The sequence below is a fragment of the Stenella coeruleoalba genome, assembly GCF_951394435.1.
Source record: "Stenella coeruleoalba genome assembly, chromosome: 9".
NCBI lineage: Eukaryota > Metazoa > Chordata > Mammalia > Artiodactyla > Delphinidae > Stenella > Stenella coeruleoalba.
The window spans coordinates 44,785,725-44,806,710 of NC_137155.1; the positions used below are offsets into that span (position 1 = coordinate 44,785,725).

General features: G+C 39.5%; 1 protein-coding gene across 5 annotated transcripts in view; it reads left to right on the forward strand.

Moving 5' to 3' along the window:
• Positions 1-19,919, forward strand: part of LOC307191457 (uncharacterized protein) — a 93,322-nt gene extending 73,403 nt beyond the window's left edge. For 4 of the 5 annotated variants that reach the window (XM_079931581.1, XM_079931583.1, XM_079931582.1 and 1 more), the window contains one exon: positions 3,139-4,532. In XM_079931581.1, the coding sequence (XP_079787707.1) occupies positions 3,139-3,321 (183 nt within the window). In that variant the 3' untranslated portion in view covers positions 3,322-4,532. Of the gene's footprint in view, positions 1-3,138; positions 4,533-19,547 lie in introns of those variants that run through there. The other variant, XM_079931585.1, reaches the window with a different exon arrangement.
• Positions 19,920-20,986: the final 1,067 nt, after the last annotated feature.

The window sequence follows — 20,986 nt, forward strand, 5'->3', positions numbered from 1 at the left end:
CCATGGCAGTGGAAGCCCAGAATCCTTACCACTAGGCTACCAGGGAACTCCCTAATGGCTGACATTTTAAAAGCTCCTACTGTGTGCCAGATGCTCTGCTAGATCTCACTAATACTCTGATTACTTCTAAACCCACAGCAGTCCTGGAAAGTTGTTAGATGGCCTCCACCTGACAGGTGAAGAACTGAGGTTTAATGTCACCCAGCTTGTAAGTGATAAAGCCAGGATTCTAAAATGTATATCTCTGATTCCAGAGTCCAGAATCTCAAAATGAGAGCTTATGAGAGAACAAAGCTGAATGGATAGCACTGACCAAACAGGAGGCAAAGCCCAGAATGCTTGTGTATGTAGATCAAATATGGCTGGTACTAAGGAGGCTGGAGCAGGGGACATGATGACCGAGACAAGATATGGTTATACTTGGCAATTTACCTGTTCTTGGTTAAGACTCCTCTCCCTTTAGCAGAAACAGTTTGCCTGGAGGTGAACCTTGACCTGTGCTCCGGTGAGTACAGTCAGGTGAGGAGGAGTTGACCCTGATGGTAGAGCATTCCACTGAGATGCCAGTGGTTCCAGGAGGAAAAGCATGCTGGGAGATGGCAGAGGAAAAGTGTACTTTGGGGTATAGGGTGTTCTGTGTGAAGGAAGGTAGAGATTGGCTCTAGGCATGTTCCATGGGGGCTGGATAGGTAGCTGAGCTATGTAATCAGCTACCTGTCCAAAGAGTGTGTAAAAGAGCACCTGACTGCAGTTGGGCACTGGACAGACACATAATCGTAGGGATATACTTGCAATCTGGAAGTATAAGCCTAGGGGGCTGGTTAGCTCAAGTTCAGTTAGGTTGAATGTGGCTGAAGAACTGGCTAAAATGAAGGCCATAGCCGTGTTTTCCTGGGGCATATGAGACTGGGAATGGTGGAACATACCTGTATCAGTTTCTCTAGAGAAACAGAACCAGTAGGAGATTGTGTGTAATTATATGTAAAGAGATTTATTTTAAGGAACTGGCTCATGCAGTTATGTGGGGGATGACAAGTCTGAAATCAATGGGGTGGACTAGCATGCTGGAAACTCAGGTAGGACCTCTATCTTGAGTCTTGAGGAAGAATTCTTCTCCAGAAACCTGTTTTTGCTGCTCAGGCCGTCATCTAATAGGATGAGGCCCACCCACATTGTCAAGGGTAATCTGCTCTACTTAAAGTCAACTGATTGTAGAAATTAATCACACCTACCAAATTCCTTCACGTCAACCTCCAGACTAATGTTTGATCAAACTGGCTGTCATGGCTTAGCCAAGTTGACAAATAAAATTTAACCATCACAGCATCCTTAGGCTGCCTGCAGGTAGGAGTCAAGGGGTGCTGTTGAGACAAGACTCATTATGGATGTAGTGTCATGGTAGCCCTATGAACTGGATTTGCAGCCATACATGGACAGCAGTGGTCTTTTTAGGGTGGCAGGGAGGACTAGCAGCCTGCTTTTGCTTCCCAGCTGTATAAACTTTCCCTAGAGAAGCCCTCTAGGCTCTTCCCACTTCAGGACTTCCCCCAGATGCCAGTACGGCTGCCAAGGAAAAGCATTCTTCTGCTGCCTGAACCGGGCTGTTGCTGCCAAGTTTTCAGATTGGAGTTTTTCCTGGGCTGGGCAGTTTCCTAGGTGGGATTTCTGCTAGGCCTATTTGAATGCTGGGAATATAGCAAAGGGTGAAATTAAACTACCTGAAGGCCCTCAAATGGCCCAAATCACAATCAGTCAGTCTCAACCTGACCCCACAGGAACTTCTGGAACATAAATTATACCCATAGAGTTTATCCAGCTTTGAGGAAAAGAAGCAGGGCACCCCTACTTCTACTTCAGTCAGTCATTGTCTTCAAGGCTTCCTGGAAGAAATTTAAATCCCCTGCCACTTCCTGTTTTCTGCACAGGTGAGGTGGCTCTGGTGCCCAAGGTCAAGCCTCTGGAGAAGGTCACAGGTGCCTGATGTTAGCAGCAAAGCCCTCTGAAGCTGGGGGATTAGATCATGGAGCTGCTAGAAGAGATCCAAAGGAGATTTTAATGGGGCACTAAGAGTTTCCATACACTAAATAAATGGTTATTATTACTATTTCTGGGTCTGCCTTAGTTGCTAGTAGTCTGCATGAGGTGGTCAGGGGAACCTATTTTAAAGTTTCTACTTTAAGGACTTAAAGCCAGCTTTGATCATTGATAATACCTAGCAAATGTCCAGAACTGTGGAGAGTCTGACATGATTTCCCCCTACTTGCAAACTAACAAGTTAGCCAGACAGTTTCATGGATGTGGGCAGAAGATATGAGACTCCTGGATCAGAGACAAAGGATTTAATTACAGTAATAGCAGTAGCCAAGCATCAGCATTTTCTTGCATTGGTTTCCTAAACCCAGATTCCTACAGGGCAGTGAAGAGGGCTAGGTGACAACTGCATGGGCAGTGAGTGGGTTGTGTTACAGAGAAGAGCCCTGAGCTTAGAGAACCCAAATCTTTTATAATGGGAAGTAAGAAAAACCTCCCTTTGCTCTAGAGGGGGAGACTGTCTTCATTTCTCAACTGTTCACTATACAGCCATTCTTGAAAAGATGGCTTGGTTCAAAGGCAGTCAGTGCCTCTGCTTGCAAGACCTGCAGAAACATGAGGGACATTTGGATAACCATCTCCAACAGCAGTAGGTGCAGAGGCAGGGAGACCTTTGGTATCTGCTTTCTTCCTTTCTGGTTCTGAAAAGTATTTTTGGAGAACATCCTTTCCCTGATGCACATGTGTGGGCTATTTTTGTTTTACCTCTGTTGACCTTGATCCTTTTCAGCAACTCTCAAAATCTTTTAATTTTATTTTTCCTTATTTTCCTTTGTGGTTATTCCAAATATTATCGCTTCATTATATTATGACAGGAAACTTACCTGACCTCTTTTGAGTTCCATATCTGAAAACTAAGTAAGGTCTAATTAGGCTCTAAGGATCTTTCCAGACATGGGGTTTGAAGCCTTAAACATATATGAGATATTTGGGAGCATGGTAATTTTAGTAACAGGGAAAGAAAAAAAGACATTAATACCTACAAGAACAACTTAATTTCATTTAAAGTCGTAATGTTGTACAACGGATCTGTTATTTGTGTTATAGATGAAGAAGTTGAGACTCAGAGAAGTGACTTGTTCAAGGTCACAGAGCTACCAAGAGTGTTGCCAGGATTTGAAGCCAAATCCATTTGAATCCAGCGTCTGCTTCTTCCAGTCACCACATTCTGATTCTATAATGGGAGCCTGTCCAATACGAGATGGTGTCCTGGTGATGCTGAAGAATTAGTGGCTTCACGAGGGGGAAAACTGTTTCCATCCTCCCTTCTTATTACAGGACATTATGGAAGGCTAAATTGTATTATAATTCAGGTAGCTTTACTCCAGTTTCCTTATTGAAGTCTGCCTAAGGAGCCAGACTTGTTTTAATTGAATTATTGAAAATAAAGTATAGTATCCTGACCTATTTATCGATATATAAGCCCTAGACTAATCTCCTTTCCACCACCCACTGTCACCCACACTATATAGATACATGCTTATGCTGTTACAAGACCAAATTTATTGTTCAGCCCATATATACCATTGTTCTTAAAGTCTACATCCTTGGAATGCCCCTGCCTTTAAAAAGTTACTTAGCGTGAATAAGTGCTGAAAGTTGGAAAAGTACTTTAAAAAAACATAAATCTAGTTGACTCTCAACTTTTCAAGTATGAGAATTTTTTTTAAACATCAGAAAATTACAGCTCCACATGATAACAGTTATACATTTTTGTGTTCCATTGATTGAAAAATACATGAATAAAACTAGTATGAATTCAGTAAAACTTTGAAATGAATTTTTTATTTTCTTCATCTCAACAGCATCTGTATCCATCTGAAAAATAATCACTCATATATGTGTGAGAAATAGCTAACTTCTAGGGAGGCTGGGCCAGTTGGTAAGGGCCTTAGGGACATAACAAGAAGATTTGAAATTCATTCTGTAGGCAAAATGGAGTCAAAGAGGTTTCAGAGCAAGGTGGCAGAATACAATTGATTGTTTTTTCTGAAAGATAATTTTGGCAGCAGTGCAGAGAGCCAAATGGCATAGGAAAGACTAGTAGCAGGAGGTCAGTTAGGAGATAGGAGATGTTAGGAGCAACAGTGATGCACAGGTACTCTGGCCCCAGCACCGGAGGACTTGGTGACCAGCTACGTGTGGGGCGTGCCAGAGAGGGCATGGCTAAGAATATTTCTAAATTTGGAAACTGTGTTGGAGGGTGAGACCATGAGTGAAATAAGGAATATCAGAAGACAAGGCTTTTATTAATTTATTTGTTTTGGGGGATGGAGTTGAATAGGGGAGGATATAGATAATATTGAGTTAGATTTTATATATACATATATAATCTCTGTGCTTGTATATGTACATACACATATACATATATACATACATATAACATATATAAAAGTGAAGTGTGGGCTACAACCAGATGATGTCCATTAGGCCGCTAAACATATGGGTCTAAACTGAGGCAATATAACTTGAACTTCAGGTAACAGGCAATCATCTCCAATGATGGAACGAGTAGGGACCTAGGGAAAACTTGGTTTTATTCTCAGTGCAAGCGTTTATTCTTGACCTCTCTTGGGAAGAGAACAAACTTACTTCTAGCCAGTCCTCATCTTGACCCTTGTTGAAAGAGCTGAAATTTCTTGGGATTCTGTATATTATACCAAGTACAACTTCCCCCCTTGGGATTCGACTTCAAGGGCTACAGGAGGGGTCATTTTAGTTCCAGTGTTTAGTTTGGATTCTCTTGAAGCCGAGGCTGAGATAAGAATTCTAGTTTAATCAGGTTATTTGGGAATTTCAGGAGACACTGATATGAACAGGAGAAGTAAAAGAGGGGAAGAAAAGCAACTATAACATAATATTAAGTGATCTGCTATAGTGGGAGACTAGAGCTTAATCCCACAAGGACCTTCTTGGAAATTATGCATATACATGCCCAAGGGATGAGACAGCTGGGCTATTTATCTGCCAACTTCAAGAGTTACTGGTTGAGGGTTACTCCTAGGGGTGTTAATTCCTTTGCATTTTTCACCTGCCGGAAGTTTTGGTAAGAAGGCTATTGTACTTCTGAAAAAAGTCCTCAGGCAACAAGAGGCAGATATTGGCAGTTGGAAGGCATCTGGAGCCCACCTAAAGGTCTGAGAGATATGGGAGGGCACTGACTGTGTCTGCTATCCCCTGTCCCAAGGGAAGAGATCATACACACAGGCAGCAGGAAGGTACCCCTAGACCTCTAAGAGCTTGACCATTAAAATCAATAGGAAATGTAGAAACAATACAATCTTAATTGAACAGGAAGGGAAAATATCACTGTAGCCCAACTGATTGGGCTAATGTGTTTAAAGGAAGCTGGAATAGTCATCAGGGAAATACCAGCCTGAAAAAGATGCAAGATGTGTAGGAGCTGCATTCCTCTGGACCCTGAGTGCCCTTATTAGCAAAATCAGTTGTCCAGTGACTTCTATCATCTCAGTGGTTTAGATTAAGGGAGGGCAAACTTTCTGTGAAAGGCCATATCATATTTTAGGCTTTGTGGACCATATGGTCTCTGCCACAACTGCTCATCTCTACCATTGTCTTGCAAAATGGGCATGGCTGTGTTCCAGCAAAGCTCTATTTATGAACACAAATTTCATATAATTTTGATTTATAACAAAATATTAATTTTCTTTTTATTTTATAACCATTTAAAAATATAAAATTAAATATTTTATCTGTACTTCATACAAAAACAAGTAGGGGAGGGGTGTCAGATTTGGCTTATGGGCCAAATACTAATACTACTACTAATAATAATTCACTGACCCCTGCTGTAGAAATGAAGGCAGATGAATACCTCCATCTGTGATAACTTGAAGCCCTTGGTCATTTTTTTTTTCTTAATTTTTAAATTTTATTTTATTTATTTTTTTATACAGCAGGTTCTCATTAGTTATCCATTTTATACATATCAGGGTATACATGTCAATCCCAATCGCCCAGTTCATCACACCACCACCCCACTCCCCCACCACTTTCCCCCCTTGGTGTCCATGCGTTTGTTCTCTACATCAGTGTCTCAATTTCTGCCCTGCAAACCAGTTCATCTGTACCATTTTTCTAGGTTCCACATATATGCGTTAATATATGATATTTGTTTTTCTTTTTCTGACTTACTTCACTCTGTATGACAGTCTCTAGATCCATCCACGTCTCAACAAATGACCCAATTTCATTCCTTTTTATGGCTGACTAATATTCCATTGTATATATGTACCACAACTTCTTTATCCATTCGTCTGTCCATGGGCATTTAGGTTGTTTCCATGACCTGGCTATTGTAAATAGTACTGCAATGAACATTGGGGTGCATGTATCTTTTTGAATTATGGTTTTCTCTGGGTATATGCCCAGTAGTGGGATTGCTGGATCATATGGTATGTCTATTTTTAGTTTTTTAAGGAACTTCCATAGTGTTCTGCATAGTGGCTGTATCAATTTACATTGCTACCAACAGTGCAAGAGGGTTCCCTTTTCTCCACACCCTCTCCAGCATTTGTTGTTTGTAGATATTCTGATAATGCCCATTCTAACTGGTGTGAGGTGATACCTCAGTGTAGTTTTGATTTTCATTTCTCTAATAATTAGTGATAGTGAGCAGCTTTTCATGTGCTTCTTGGCCATCTGTATGTGTCCTTTGGAGAAATGTCTATTTAGGTCTTCTGCCCATTTTTGGATTGGGTTGTTTGTTTTTTTAATATTGAGCTGCGTGAACTGTTTATATATTTTGGAGATTAATCCTTTGTCCGTTGATTCATTTGCAAATATTTTCTCCCATTCTGAGGGTTGTCTTTTCATCTTGTTTATGGTTTCCTTTGCTGTGCAAAAGCTTTGAAGTTTCATTAGGTCCCATTTGTTTATTTTTGTTTTTATTTCCATTACTGTAGGAGGTGGATCAAAAAAGATCTTGCTGTGATTTATGTCAAAGAGTGTTCTTCCTGTGTTTTCCTCTCAGAGTATTATAGTGTCCGGTCTTACATTTAGGTCTGTAATCCATTTTGAGTTTATTTTTGTGTATGGTGTTAGGGAGTGTTCTAATTTCATTCTTTTACATGTAGCTGTCCAGTTTTCCCAGCACCATTTATTGAAGAGACTGTCTTTTCTCCATTGTATATCCTTGCCTCCTTTGTCATAGATTAGTTGACCATAGGTGTGTGGGTTTATCTCTGGGCTTTCTATCTTGTTCCATTGATCTGTGTTTCTGTTTTTGTGCAAGTACCATATTGTCTTGATTACTGTAGCTTTGTAGTATAGTCTGAAGTCAGGGAGTCTGATTCCTCCAGCTCCGTTTTTTTCCTTCAAGACTGTTTTGGCTATTCGGGGTCTTTTGTGTCTCCATACAAATTTTAAGATTTTTTGTTCTAGTTCTGGAAAAAATGCCATTGGTAATTTCATAGGGATTGCACTGAATCTGTAGATTGCTTTGGGTAGTATAGTCATTTTCACAATATTGATTCTTCCAGTCCAAGAACATGGTATATCTCTCTGTATGTTGGTACCATCTTTAATTTCGTTCATCAGTGTCTTATAGTTTTCTGCCTACAGGACTTTTGTCTCCCTAGGTATTTTATTCTTTTTGTTGCAGTGGTAAATGGGAGTGTTCCCTTAATTTCTCTTTCAGAATTTTCATCATTAGTTTATAGGAATACAAGAGATTTCTGTGCATTAATTTTGTATCCTGAAACTTTACCAAATTCATTGATTAGCTCTAGTAGTTTTCTGGTGGCATCTTTAGGATACTCTATGTATAGTATCATGTCATCTGCAAACAGTGACAGTTTTACTTCTTCTTTTCCAATTTGTATTCCTTTTATTTCTTTTTCTTCTCTGATTGCCATGGCTAGGACTTCCAAAACTATGTTGAATAATAGTGGTGAGAGTGGACATATCCTTGTCTTGTTCCTGATCTTAGAGGAAATGCTTTCAGTTTTTCACCATTGAGAATGATGTTGGGTGTGGGTTTGTCATATATGGCCTTTATTATATTGAGGTAGGTTCCCTCTATGCCCACTTTCTGGAGAGTTTTTATCATAAATGGATGTTGAATTTTGTCAAAAGCTTTTTCTGCATCTATTGAGATGATCATACGGTTTTTATTCTTCAATTTGTTAATACGGTGTATCACATTGATTGATTTGCGTATATTGAAGAATTCTTGCATCCCTGGGATAAATCCCACTTGATCATGGTTTCTGATCCTTTTAACATGTTGTTGGATTCTGTTTGCTAGTATTTTGTTGAGGATTTTTGCATCTATATTCATCAGTGATATTGGTCTGTCATTTTCTTTTTTTGTAGTATCTTTGTTTGGCTTTGGTATCAGGGTGATGGTGGCCTCATAGAATGAGTTTCAGAGTGTTCCTTCCTCTGCAGTTTTTTGGAAGAGTTTGAGAAGGATGGGTGTTAGCTCTTCTCTAAATGTTTGATAGAATTCACCTGTGAAGCCATCTGGTCCTGGACTTTTTTTTGTTGGAAGATTTTTAATCACAGCTTTAATATCATTACTTGTGATGGGTCTGTTCATATTTTCTATTTCTTCCTGGTTCAGTCTTGGAAGCTTATACCTTTTTAAGAATTTGTCCATTTCTTCCAGGTTGTCCATTTTATTGGCATAGAGTTGCTTGTAGTAGTCTCTTAGGATGCTTTGTATTTCTGCAGTGTCTGTCGTAACTTCTCCTTTTTCATTTCTAATTTTAATGATTTGAGTCCTCTCCCTCTTTTTCTTGATGAGTCTGGCTAATAATTTATCAATTTTGTTTATCTTTTCAAAGACCCAGCTTTTTGTTTTATTGATCTTTGCTACTGTTTTCTTTGTTTCTATTTCATTTATTTCTGCTCTGATCTTTATGATTTGTTTCCTTCTGCAAACTTTGGGTTTTGTTTGTTCTTCTTTCTATAGTTCCTTTAGGTGTAAGCTTAGATTGTTTATTTGAGATTTTTCTTGTTTCTTGAGGTAGGCTTGTATAGCTATAAACTTCCCTCTTAAAACTGCTTTGGCTGCATCCCATAGGTTTTGGATCGTCATGTTTTCATTGTCATTTGTGTCTAGGTGTTTTTTGATTTCCTCTTTGATTTCTTCAGTGATCTCTTGGTTATTTAGTAACGTATTGTTTAGCCTCCATGTGTTTGTGTTTTTTACGTTATTTTCCCTGTAATTCATTTCTGATCATTTGTGGTCAGAAAAGATGGTTGATATGATTTCAGTTTTCTTAAATTTACTGAGGCTTGATGTGTGACCCAAGATGTGATCTATCCTGGAGAATGTTCCATGCGCACTTGAGAAGAAAGTGTAATCTGCTGTTTTTGGATGGAATGTCCTATAAATATCAATTAAATTTATCTGGTCTATTGTGTCAGTTAAAGCTTCTGTTTCCTTATTTATTTTCATTTTGGATGATCTGTCCATTGGTGTAACTGAGGTGTTAAAGTCCCCCACTATTATTGTGTTACTGTCGATTTCCTCTTTTATAGCTATTAGCAGTTGCCTTATGTATTGAGGTGCTCCTATGTTGCATGCATATATATTTATAATTGTTATATCTTCTTCTTGGATTGATCCCTTGATCATTATGTAGTGTGCTTCCTTGTCTCTTGTAGCGTTCTTTATTTTAAAGTCTATTTTGTGTGATATGAGAATTGCTAGTCCAGTTTTCTTTTGATTTCCATTTGCATGGAATATCTTTTTCCATCCCCTCACTTTCAGTCTGTACGAGTCCCTAGTTCTCAAGTGGGTCTCCTGTAGACAGCATATATATGGGTCTTGTTTTTGTATCCATTCAGCAAGCCTCTGTCTTTTGGTTGGAGCATTTAATCCATTCACATTTAAATTAATTATCGATATGTATGTTCCTATGACCATTTTCTTAATTGTTTTGGGTTTGTTTTTGTAGGTCGTTTTCTTCTCTTGTGTTTCCCACTTAGAGAAGTTTGTTTAACATTTGTTGTAGAGCTGGTTTGGTGGTGCTGAATTCTCAGCTTTTGCTTGTCTGTAAAGCTTTTGATTTCTCCATCGAATCTGAATGAGATCCTTGATGGGTAGAGTATTCGTGGTTGTAGGTTCTTCCCTTTCATCACTTTAAGTATATCATGCCACTCCTTTCTGGCTTGTAGACTTTCTGCTGAGAAATCAGCTGTTAACCTTATGGGAGTTCCCTTGTATATTATTTGTCATTTTTCCCTTGCTGCTTTCAATAATTTTTCTTTGTCTTTAATTTTTTCCAGTTTGATTACTATGTGTCTTGGTGTGTTTCTCCTTGGGTTTATCCCGTATGGGACTCTCTGCGCTTCCTGGACTAGGGTGGCTATTTCCTTTCCCATGTTAGGGAAGTTTTCGACTATAATCTCTTCAAATATTTTCTCTGGTCCTTTCTCTCTCTTCTCCTTCTGGGACCCCTATAATGCGAATGTTTCTGCGTTTAACGTTGTCCCAGAGGTCTCTTAGGCTGTCTTCATTTCTTTTCATTCTTTTTTCTTTATTCTGTTCTGCAGCAGTGAATTCCACCATTCTGTCTTCCAGGTCACTTATCCGTTCTTCTGCTTCAGTTATTCTGCTATTGATTCCTTCTAGTGTAGTTTTCATTTCAGTTATTGTATTCTTCACCTCTGTTTGTTTGTTCTTTAACTCTCCTAGGTCTTTGTTAAATATTTCTTGCATCTTTGCGATCTTTGCCTCCATTCTTTTTGTTGTTGTTGTTGTTTTTGTTTTTTTGTGGTACCCCGCCCTCTCAGTTTTGTGGCCTCTCCTGTTGCAGAGCACAGGCTCCAAACATGCAGGCTCAGCGGCCATGGCTTATGGGCACAGCCACTCCACGGCATGTGGGACCTTCCTGGACTGGAGCACGAACCTGTGTCTCCTGCGTCGGCAGGCGGACTCTCAACCACTGCGCACCAGGAAAGCCCTGCCTCCATTCTTTTTCCGAGGTCCTGGATCATGTTTACTATCATTATTCTGAATTCTTTTTCTGGAAGGTTGCCTACCTCCACTTCATTTATTTGTTTTTCTGGGGTTTTATCTTGTTCCTTCATCTGGTACATAGCCCTCTGCCTTTTCATCTTGTCTGTCTTTCTGTGAATGTGGTTTTTGTTCCACAGGCTGCAGGATTGTAGTTCTTCTTGCTTCTGCTGTCTGCCCTCTGGTGGATGAGGCTGTCTAAGAAGCTGTGCAAGTTTCATGATGGGAGGGACTGGTGGTGGGTAGAGGTGACTGTTGCTCTGGTGGGCAGAGCTCAGTAAAACTTTAATCTACTTGACTACTGATGGGTGGGGCTGGCTTCCCTCCCTGTTGGTTGTTTGGCCTGAGGCAACCCAATACTGGAGCCTACCTAGGCTCTTTGGTGGGGCTAATGGCAGACTCTGGGAGGGCTCACGCCAAGGAGTACTTCCTGGAACTTCTGCTGCCAGTGTCCTTGTCCCCACGGTGAGCCACAGCCACCCCCCGCCTCTGCAGGAGACCTTCCAACACTAGTAGGTAGGTCTGGTTCAGTCTCCTCTGGGTCACTGCTCCTTCCCCTGGGTCCCAATGTGCATACTGCTTTGTGTGTGCCCTCCAAGATTGGAGTCTCTGTTTCCCCCAGTCCTGTCAAAGTCCTGCAATTAAATCCCACTAGCCGTCAAAGTCTGATTCTCTAGGAATTCCTCCTCCCTTTGCAGGACCCCCAGGTTGGGAAGCCTGACATGGGGCTCAGGACCTTCATTCCAGTGAGTGGACTTCTGTGGTTTAAGTGTTCTGCAGTCTGTGAGTCACCCACCCAGCAGTTACTGGATTTGATTTTACTGTGATTGCACCCCTCCTACCATCTCATTGTGGCTTCTCCTTTGTCTTTGGATGTGGGGTATCTTTTTCAGTGAGTTCCTGTGTCTTCCTATCAATGACTGTCCAGCAGCTAGTTGTGATTCTGGTGTTCCCACAAGAGGGAGTGAGAGCGTGTCCTTCTACTCTGACATCTTGGTTCAGGGTCCTCCTTTGATCTTTATGCAAGAAAAATTTTTCCTTTGGTCATTTAAATATCCATTTCATTCAGTGGCCTTGCCAGTGCCTGGCAAACAGTGTTTCTCACATACTGTGTGTCACTGAATCCCAGACACTTTGGTGATAGCACTTTCTTCATCTTACCAAGAAGTTTTCTTGCTTTGTTTTTTCCCATTTTTGACATAGATTTTGTGACTTTTTTGTTGTTTACCCCCCTTTTATTATGATATAATTCACATATGGTCACATTTACTCTTTTAAAGTATACAATTCAGTGGATTTTAATATATTCACAACATTGTGCCAACCTGCAAGAGATTCCATCACCATCTAATTCCAGAATATTTTCACTACCCCAAGAAGAAATCCCAGTACCATTAGTGGTCACTTCCCAGTACCTGCTTTTCCCAACGATGGCAGCTTTCTTTATGTCTCTATGGATTTACCTGGTCTTGACATTTCATATAAATGAGATCATATAATATATGGTCTTCTATATCTGGCTTCTTTCATTTAACATAATGTTTTCAATGTTCATCTATGTTGTTGCATGAATCTATACCTTCATTCCTTTTTATGGCTGAATCATATTCCATTGTATGGATATACCACAGTTTTTTTTATCTATACGTTAGTTTATCTATGCATTAGTTGAATCATATTCCATTGTATGGATATACCACAATTTGCTTATCTATGCATTAGTATTTTCACTTTTTTGACTAGTATGAATAATGTTGCTATGAACATTCATGTACAAGTTATTGTGTAGACACATGTTTTCAGTTCTCTTGGGTTTAATACCTAGAAGTGGAATTTCTAGGCCAAATGGTAACTCTCTGTTTAACTTTTTGAGAAACTGCCAAATCAACAGAAAGTTTTAAATGCACTATATCATGACTGCCACCTGGCTGACAGTAAGTGTAAAACACAGTCAGCTGTAAGAAGCATTCTGATTTTGGAGAGGTTATAACTGAAAAAAAAAGTATGTCTTAGGATTGATAGAAAAGAATATAAAAATTTGACTTCAGTTGTCGGTTGAGGGAAAAAGCAATAGTAAATCTGGTAGGCATAAGTATTCTTGTCCACAGAAAGCAGGTATGAATTCTTATTATAAATTGATATTGGAAAACATGTTTATATATCAGAATTAGTTTGATCATCATGAGTCTACTTACGGGTCATATCAACTCTAGTTCTGGAAAGATATGATTTTTGGATGTGTAAAGGTCCAAACTTCAAATTGTGATGTCTTCAAGAAATAATGTATTCCCTGAGGCTGTGTTTGGGTGGCTGTCCAGCCAGCCTAGACTAGACCTCACCTCTCTACCAGCTGTGCCCTTTGAACTGTCTTCCACTTTGAGGAGTAAAGAGGGAACAGTGAAGTGGAAACATGCATAGATTGTTCTTTCTAAAATTTTGGAGGTGAAGGCAGGTGGAGCTATAAGTGGTTTTGTCCCTAAATTGGCTGAATGCCAATGGTTCCCGGAGGAATGGGGTCCTCGAAGATTGGTAGAGGATGGATTAAGTAGCACTGATGGAGCATTGATGGAAGAGTGATTGGCATTGGGGAGAGCAGTTTAGTCAAAATAACAGTTTTAGTCAAAATAACACGAGGCAAAACCATGGCATTTTAATGGTGTATTGGGTGTTCTCAAATTTTATCTTCTGCTATTTGACCTTTGAACTGTATTTAGGATGTGAACAGATGCTGGTGGCACTTTTAGGAAATTATGAGAGAAGACTGAGGACTAGAGGGTTAAACATGAGGATTTCTGTTTTTCCCATTCTGAATTGTAATGCTTGAAAAGAGAATCCCTATAAGTAATGTATTGAAATGAAGAGAAACAAGGAATCAGTCATCTAGGGTAAGTGTCAACCTATATAAAATTTAAATAGTGGGCTCTGCCTTGAAGGCATAAACACTTGGATATGCATATGAATTAACTGGTAACCCAGTTGTGTTTTTCAACTTGTGGGGCATAGATCCTGGAGAGTTTGGGAATTATATAGCAATGAATTAGTTCACCGTGGCTGCTGCTATCTCATTGTCTATAGATTGAAAATAACGTAATTGATAACATCTTTAAAAATGTTTTTCAAGTGAATGTAATGATTAATGAAATATAAACTTAAAGTGTGACTAAAGTCATAGTAAGTTCTTTCATTATAAATTTTGCTATCAATGGATATCCAATTACAACTACTCTCACGTGAATGGTTTAATTTTTAAATTAGTAAGGGCTCCACATGCTTGAAAGGGTTAACAAGCATCGATTTAGTTGATATACATTTTTTAAATGTACAGTTTTTTTAAAGATTTCAAGTGGAAATGCTAAAATGAAGATGGATGTAGTATTCTGGAATTTCTGGAAAGATCTAGGCTTACGATATAAATTTGGGAACCAGCATGTAAATATTTTTAAAGTCATGATACTAGATTAGATTACTGAGTGAATAATGAGTGTAGATTAAAAATAGTAATAGTAAGGCAGTCCAAGGACTGAGCTGTAAGGCTCTCCAGTATTAAGAAATCAAGATGATGATAAGGAACCAGCAAAGGCGACAGAGTGGCTATGAAAAAAAAGAAAATCAAGAGAATATGCATCCTGAAAGCTAAGCGCTTAAAGGGCAGAAAATGATAAACTATCACATGTTGGTAATAGATCAACTAAGGTGAAGACTGAGAAATGACCATTGGATTTTACAATGTGAGGGTTACTGGTGACTCTGACAATAGTAATTTTGGTGGACTGTGGGAGAGAAGTCCTTTTGGAGTGAGTGTAGACGAAAATTGGAGATGGGGAATTTCAACCATTGGAAGAGGTTTGCTGCAAAGATTAAAAAGAGAGATGGAGCAGTGGACAGAGGAATAAGTAGTTATAGAGTCAAGATTTGTTGTTGTTTTTAAGATGGGAGAAATAATAGCATGATCACACACTGAGGGGAAAGTTCCTGGAGAGAACCATTTCATTTGTGTTAATACTACTAATTAGCCCCTTCTTGATTTTAAGCTGGCGTATATTCTTCTATAATTATATATCTATTTTTAGTAATTAAGTTTTCAGACATCTAGGAAAGCTGAATGCTGTCTCAGGGTACTGCCTCTACCCTTTCTTTAAAGTACTGTTTGTTCAGGTCAACAATGACATCCTCATTATGGGATCTAATGGTTAATTTTCTGCTCCATAACTGCTTAATACGATGATTCTGATCCATCCTCCTACTTGTTGCAACTCTTTCATCGGCTTCCAGGCCACTGCTCGCTCTCTCCTGATCCTCCTTTCTCCTTCCTCTACACCTTCTCAGTCTGTTTTGCCTGCTCCTACTCTGCCTTCCCTTCCAGAGTTGGCATCTTCAAGACCTTGCCTTTGATTATTCTCTCTCGTGTATTCCCACAGTTATCACTTCCAATCCTTTGGTTTCAGTTTTTACCTCTATTCATTGTTCAATAACCTATATAATAATAATGGCATCTAACATTTACTGAGAATTTACTATTATGTGCCAGGCAGTTTGCTAACCTCTTTATCTGCCTTGTGTCATTCCATCCACACCAAAAACTCCTCTGAGTATCACCAGCCTCATTTTCAAATGGGGAAGCTTATGCTCAGTAAGGCTCTGAATCTTGCCCAATCCCATGGAGTTAGCAAATGGCAGAGCTTTGATTGAACTCATTGTCTATCTGATTCTAAAGCTGTTGTAACTACTATGCTTTATTTTCTTCTAAAACTCTAACTTAGATCTCCCTAGTTTTAAACTGGTACATCCATCCAACTGCCTAATGGATGTAGCTCAGGCATTTCTATCTTAATAGATACTAAAGTAAATACAATGTTGCCCCTCGTTCCAACCCCTTCCCTACCCTGCAGATGTCCCTATTCTAACATCTCCTCCTCTGATATTTCCTGTTATTTCCTATCATGGTTTCTCCTTCAATCTATTCCCCAAGTGTAGACTGTTCTGGATTTTCCCTCTCCCTCACCCTCATACGCACTGTCTCCACATCTATCTGTCTCTGCATCCCAGCGCTGCTGACATCCTCCTGTGCTTTCTAATTGACCTCCTGCTGCCGGGCATCCCATTGCAGTTGGCTCTCCCCACGGCTGTCAAGGTCAGCTATTGAAAAAGTTGATCTGATTTCACTTCACTTAGAAACCTCTCGTGGCCCTTGTTACCTCCACTGTCCTTTCCATTCTATTTACAATATCACTCTATAATTGTCCTTGCCCATCTTGCGTATCAGAGGCATCATGAACGCACGTGAAGAATTATATTTCAGAATATATGTGGATGCTCTTATGCTGAAGAAAACAAAATGAGTTCCAAAGTCTTTACTGAGTTTTAAGTGGCTTCTCACTTATTCTTCTCGATCAATGGGAGACTGATGTACAACTATTGTCATGTGAGACTGCTCAATTTTTTGACATTAAAAAAGACATTCTTATTTATAACTATTACATACCAAGTAATAGTTTTCACGTGAAACTCTTGTTTTAACTAATATTCTCAGCTAGAGCTGTTCTCTGGTTGTGGACCCTGCAGACAGGGCATATTAATTTTACATAATAAACTTTGGTAAAGTATCAGTGACAGAATGGGGATGGGTAAGTGGCAATGGGGGAAGATGAGGATACTGACACCAGGGTCTTTTCAAAACAGGAACAGGATGAACCCTACATTCTTAATAGCTCAGTTAAAATAATTTTAAAAGTGCCTCTGGTCCTTTGTTAGCTTCCAATAAAAAATGCAAGCAAAGACTGGAAAAAAGATTATACTTAGAAATACGCTATATTTTAATATAGCACAACCTGGATCTCAGTTGTGCCCTGGAATAAAAAGGACAATCCTCTTAGATAGATCAGTCTCCCAGATAAGAGGCCCTGTGGGTGGTGGAGAAGGGACAATGGGTTCAGATCCATCTGGGCTCAGATCCTGGGTATACTCCTGGATGACTGTGTGATCCTAAGTCCTGTCCTGTCTCTGATTCTCAATTAGCTTTAAATGAGGGGAAATCTTATTTGCAATGTAAATATAAGGGTTTCTTAGATGACAAATTAACACATTGATCTGTACTCCTACATTGGAATGCTGTAAATAGCTCACATCTACTTAGTTTCAACGGTTAGAATTGTAAGTCTAGAAGAAACACCAAAGTTTGTTTATTTCAGCCCCATTATTTTACAGATGTGGAAACCCAAGAAGATCAAGAGACATAAACTATTTGTGTATCTGGGACTAGACTTCAGTATTCTAGTTTCCTAACCTAGCATCGTTAACATGCTTGGATGGGACTATTAGGAGTTCACAGCTAGGTAGGAAACTCATACCTCAACACAGTTACCAATATTAAAAGGCTGGAACATCAGCTATAAGTGAAGGGGGAGCCACAGGAAGGAAGGATTCATTTTCCTGAGGACCACAAAGAAAGCTTCATCAAATCTGTTATAGCGACTGGAGAACATTGTACTCTTCTCACTTATTCCACTGCAACTCACCATTTAGTAATTCAACAAGTATTTATTTTAAGGTGTTATTAACATCAATGAAGCTTTTCATTATAATGTACTTTTTCTTAGTCGATGAATACCCAAGAATAGGTACCATGATGTGATTGTCTAACAACTATATATTTTTTAAATTCTAGAAAACGGATCTACCTACAAAAAACATTGAGAAAAACCAGCTTAGTTGATATTTAAAAGAAATTTAAAGACTTGATTTTAATTAATGCTCTCAGGGCTTAACAAATATAGTCTTGTGTTGCCAATTACATTTTTTGGATGGGGAACTAGCCTACAGGTTTTACTTGACAGAGGAGGATTTTATTCTGATTCCTCAGGGACTAAGTTCAAAGAGTTTTAAATGCTCCCAGGAGGCTTTTAGAGTGCGGTTTCAGGACGGGTGAGGTAAGATGTGGGAAAATAGGCCAACATAATTTAGTTTTCATTTGTGTTCGATAATTAGGAGAGGATGTGAATTGTTTTCCACTCTAGTTTAATCCACTACAAACTCAGTTATATCTTAGACCAATGTGTCGGGTCAGGTTCAGATAAGCAGATGGCACACTCCAATTAGGGCTAATGAGAGAAGCGTGGGCAGGGTTTAGGAAAGCCTCAGCACCTTAGGGCTAGGCCTGAAGGGGGTGAGGAGGAAGCAGTTCCTGGAACCTGCAGAGAAGAAAGAACAAAGGGAGAGCTGACAGGAGAGGAGCTTTGTGGTAGGTGAGCCAGGAAAAGAAATGCCCTGAGACTTCTCCCTCCCACCCTCTGCAGCTCCTGGAAGTGTCTCCCTTTGACCACTCCCAGTGAATGAGGAGGGCCGGGAAGCCAGGGCACAAACCTGAAAGTGGCTCTGAAGAGACAAGGGAAGGATACCCAGTACCAGCAACCACACCAGGTAGTCTATCAAGTATCTGTCTCCCACTACCTAGACAGGGTGGGAAGGGAAATGGGATTTATACTATTATGATTCAATTCTTTATGATTTCATTCAAACAGTGTGTATTTGGCTAAATCCCTCAATTTCTGAGTCTTAGTTTTACATTTGTAAAATGTGGGTAGAAAACCTACTTTCCCAGCTTGTCCTCAGGTTTGGGAGAGTATATAGAATAGGACATAGCAAAGTCTATTTGATGCTGAAAACTTTAGGGCAATAAAGAACCTTAGAACTTAGTCCTCTATCATCTTTGCTCTTGTCTGGCAACTACTCAGTGTCCACTGCATGCTCTGTGCTTAGGGAATTTGTATTCTTGGCAATTACAGAACTGGTTGGGAATGTATTACATGAGGATGTCAAACCTGTATCCTGTACAAGCATTAACTATAGTCTGATCTCAGTATGTCTTGCACATGTAATTTTACTATATTTTGGTGCTGATGTGACTAATAAAATACAAATTTATTTTAGAGTGTTATGAAGCCATGGGGCCTTGTTTATTTTTATCTTGGTATATTTTCTCTATCAAAGGGACACTAAAAGCACACTGTCTTCTTGTGGGGACAGGTCAAGAAAACCTTTTCAAAAAAAATTCTAAAAGGAATCTTTGTAAAAATGTTTAGGGGTCACTGATATATTTTGGTTTTAGGTATCAACGTGACTTAGATTTTATAAAGAAACATTAGGCCTTAAACATGTTTTAATGGGGACATGGCTTACCCAGTTCTGCATAATAAATTTGAGGGCAGTACTGGTACCAGTTCATCAGTGCCTTTAAAATGGAGAGTCCCCTCTTTCAAGCTCTCAGTGCAGACAATAAATAGGAAAAAAGTCTAATTTCAGGGTAATTCTCCAATATATGAATGGGGATGAAGTCTGGAAAAGAAAATATATTTTGTCCTGAATGGAGGTCATTCATGTTTTGTAAAAATAAGAGAGGCTATATCAACCCTTTTCTCTTCTGTCAGTGTCTCCAGTACAACACAGATCTTTTTGTCATTCTATTTCACAGGCAGAATGTGATGAAAAGAAAATGGCCTGTGGATCTAGACAAACCTGGTTTCACATCTGGATCCACAAGTATTAGGTGTGTAAATATGGATAATATACTTCTAACTGGGCCTCATGTAAAAATACCCAGATTGCAATGCTATTTTGAGTTTTGATGAGATAGTTGATATTGTGAGGATGAAAAGAAAATAATTTCCCTCCTTGGGTGCTATGGCTCTACAGAACTCTCATCACTTTAGTACTTAAAATTTCAGGACTAGAAGGACCCCCAGTAGTCTCTAACGTGCTTATTTTATTTATTTATTTATTTTAAATTAATTAATTAATTTTTGGCTGTGTTGGGTCTTCGTTGCTGCGTGCGGGCTTTCTCTAATGCGGCGAGCAGGGGCTACTCTTTTGTTGCACTGAGTGGGCTTCTCATTGTGGTGGCTTCTCATTGCGGAGCACAGGCTCTAGGCGCACAGGCTCAGTGGCCATGGCTCACGGGCCCAGCCGCTCCGCAGCATGTGGGGTCTTCCCGGACCAGGGCTCGAACCCGTGTCCCCTGCATTGGCAGGCGGATTCTTAACCACTGTGCCACCAGGGAAGTCCCTAATTTGCTTATTTTAAAGATGTAAATGTAAAGAGGTTATAGGACATATCTCATGGTCATATGAGTAGTCATAAAATTCAGACTGGAATGGAACTCAGTCCTTTCCTGAAAGTGAAATTTGTCAACGACCAAATGTAATGAGTAATCGAATTGAACTGAATACATGCGTCCACTGAGCCGATCCTGAGACCCAAAAGGTGAAGAGGTCGACACAATCAACAAGGTGACCGTCTGGTTGAGCGCCAGTACAACCACATCAGAAGTCTGATGACGATCCATCACAAAATACAATTACACTGTGCTGTAAGTCCAGAGGGAGGAGAAATTTAACTCCGTCTGAGGTAGAAGAACATAATGAAATCTAATTTGCATTTAATAAAAAGTGGACTAGAGGGATAGGGATGGGGGGTGGGAGGGAGACGCAAGAGGGAGGGGATATGGGGATATATGTATACGTATAGCTGATTCACTTTGTTATAAAGCAGAAACTAACACACCATTGTAAAGCAATCATACTCCAATAAATGTTAAAAAAATAAAGATGTAGGACTTTCATGCCCCCAAAAATAAATTAAAAATAAAATAAAAGGTGGAGACCCATCCAGCTATTCCCATCTGTCTCACTATTTATTAATTTAGCAAATATATGCGTATCCACAGCTAAGATGCTCTCTTAGTAATAAGGAGGATAAAGCACTTCTAAAGACTTCACAATTAAAGATATGAGGGAGATCTGCTGCAGAGGGGATACGGCAATCAGTTGCTGATGGTTTCCCTAAGAACGAAACAAGTGCGGAAGATTAATGAATTGTCAGAACAGCAGGTAAGGTAATCCTAGGTGTCAATGG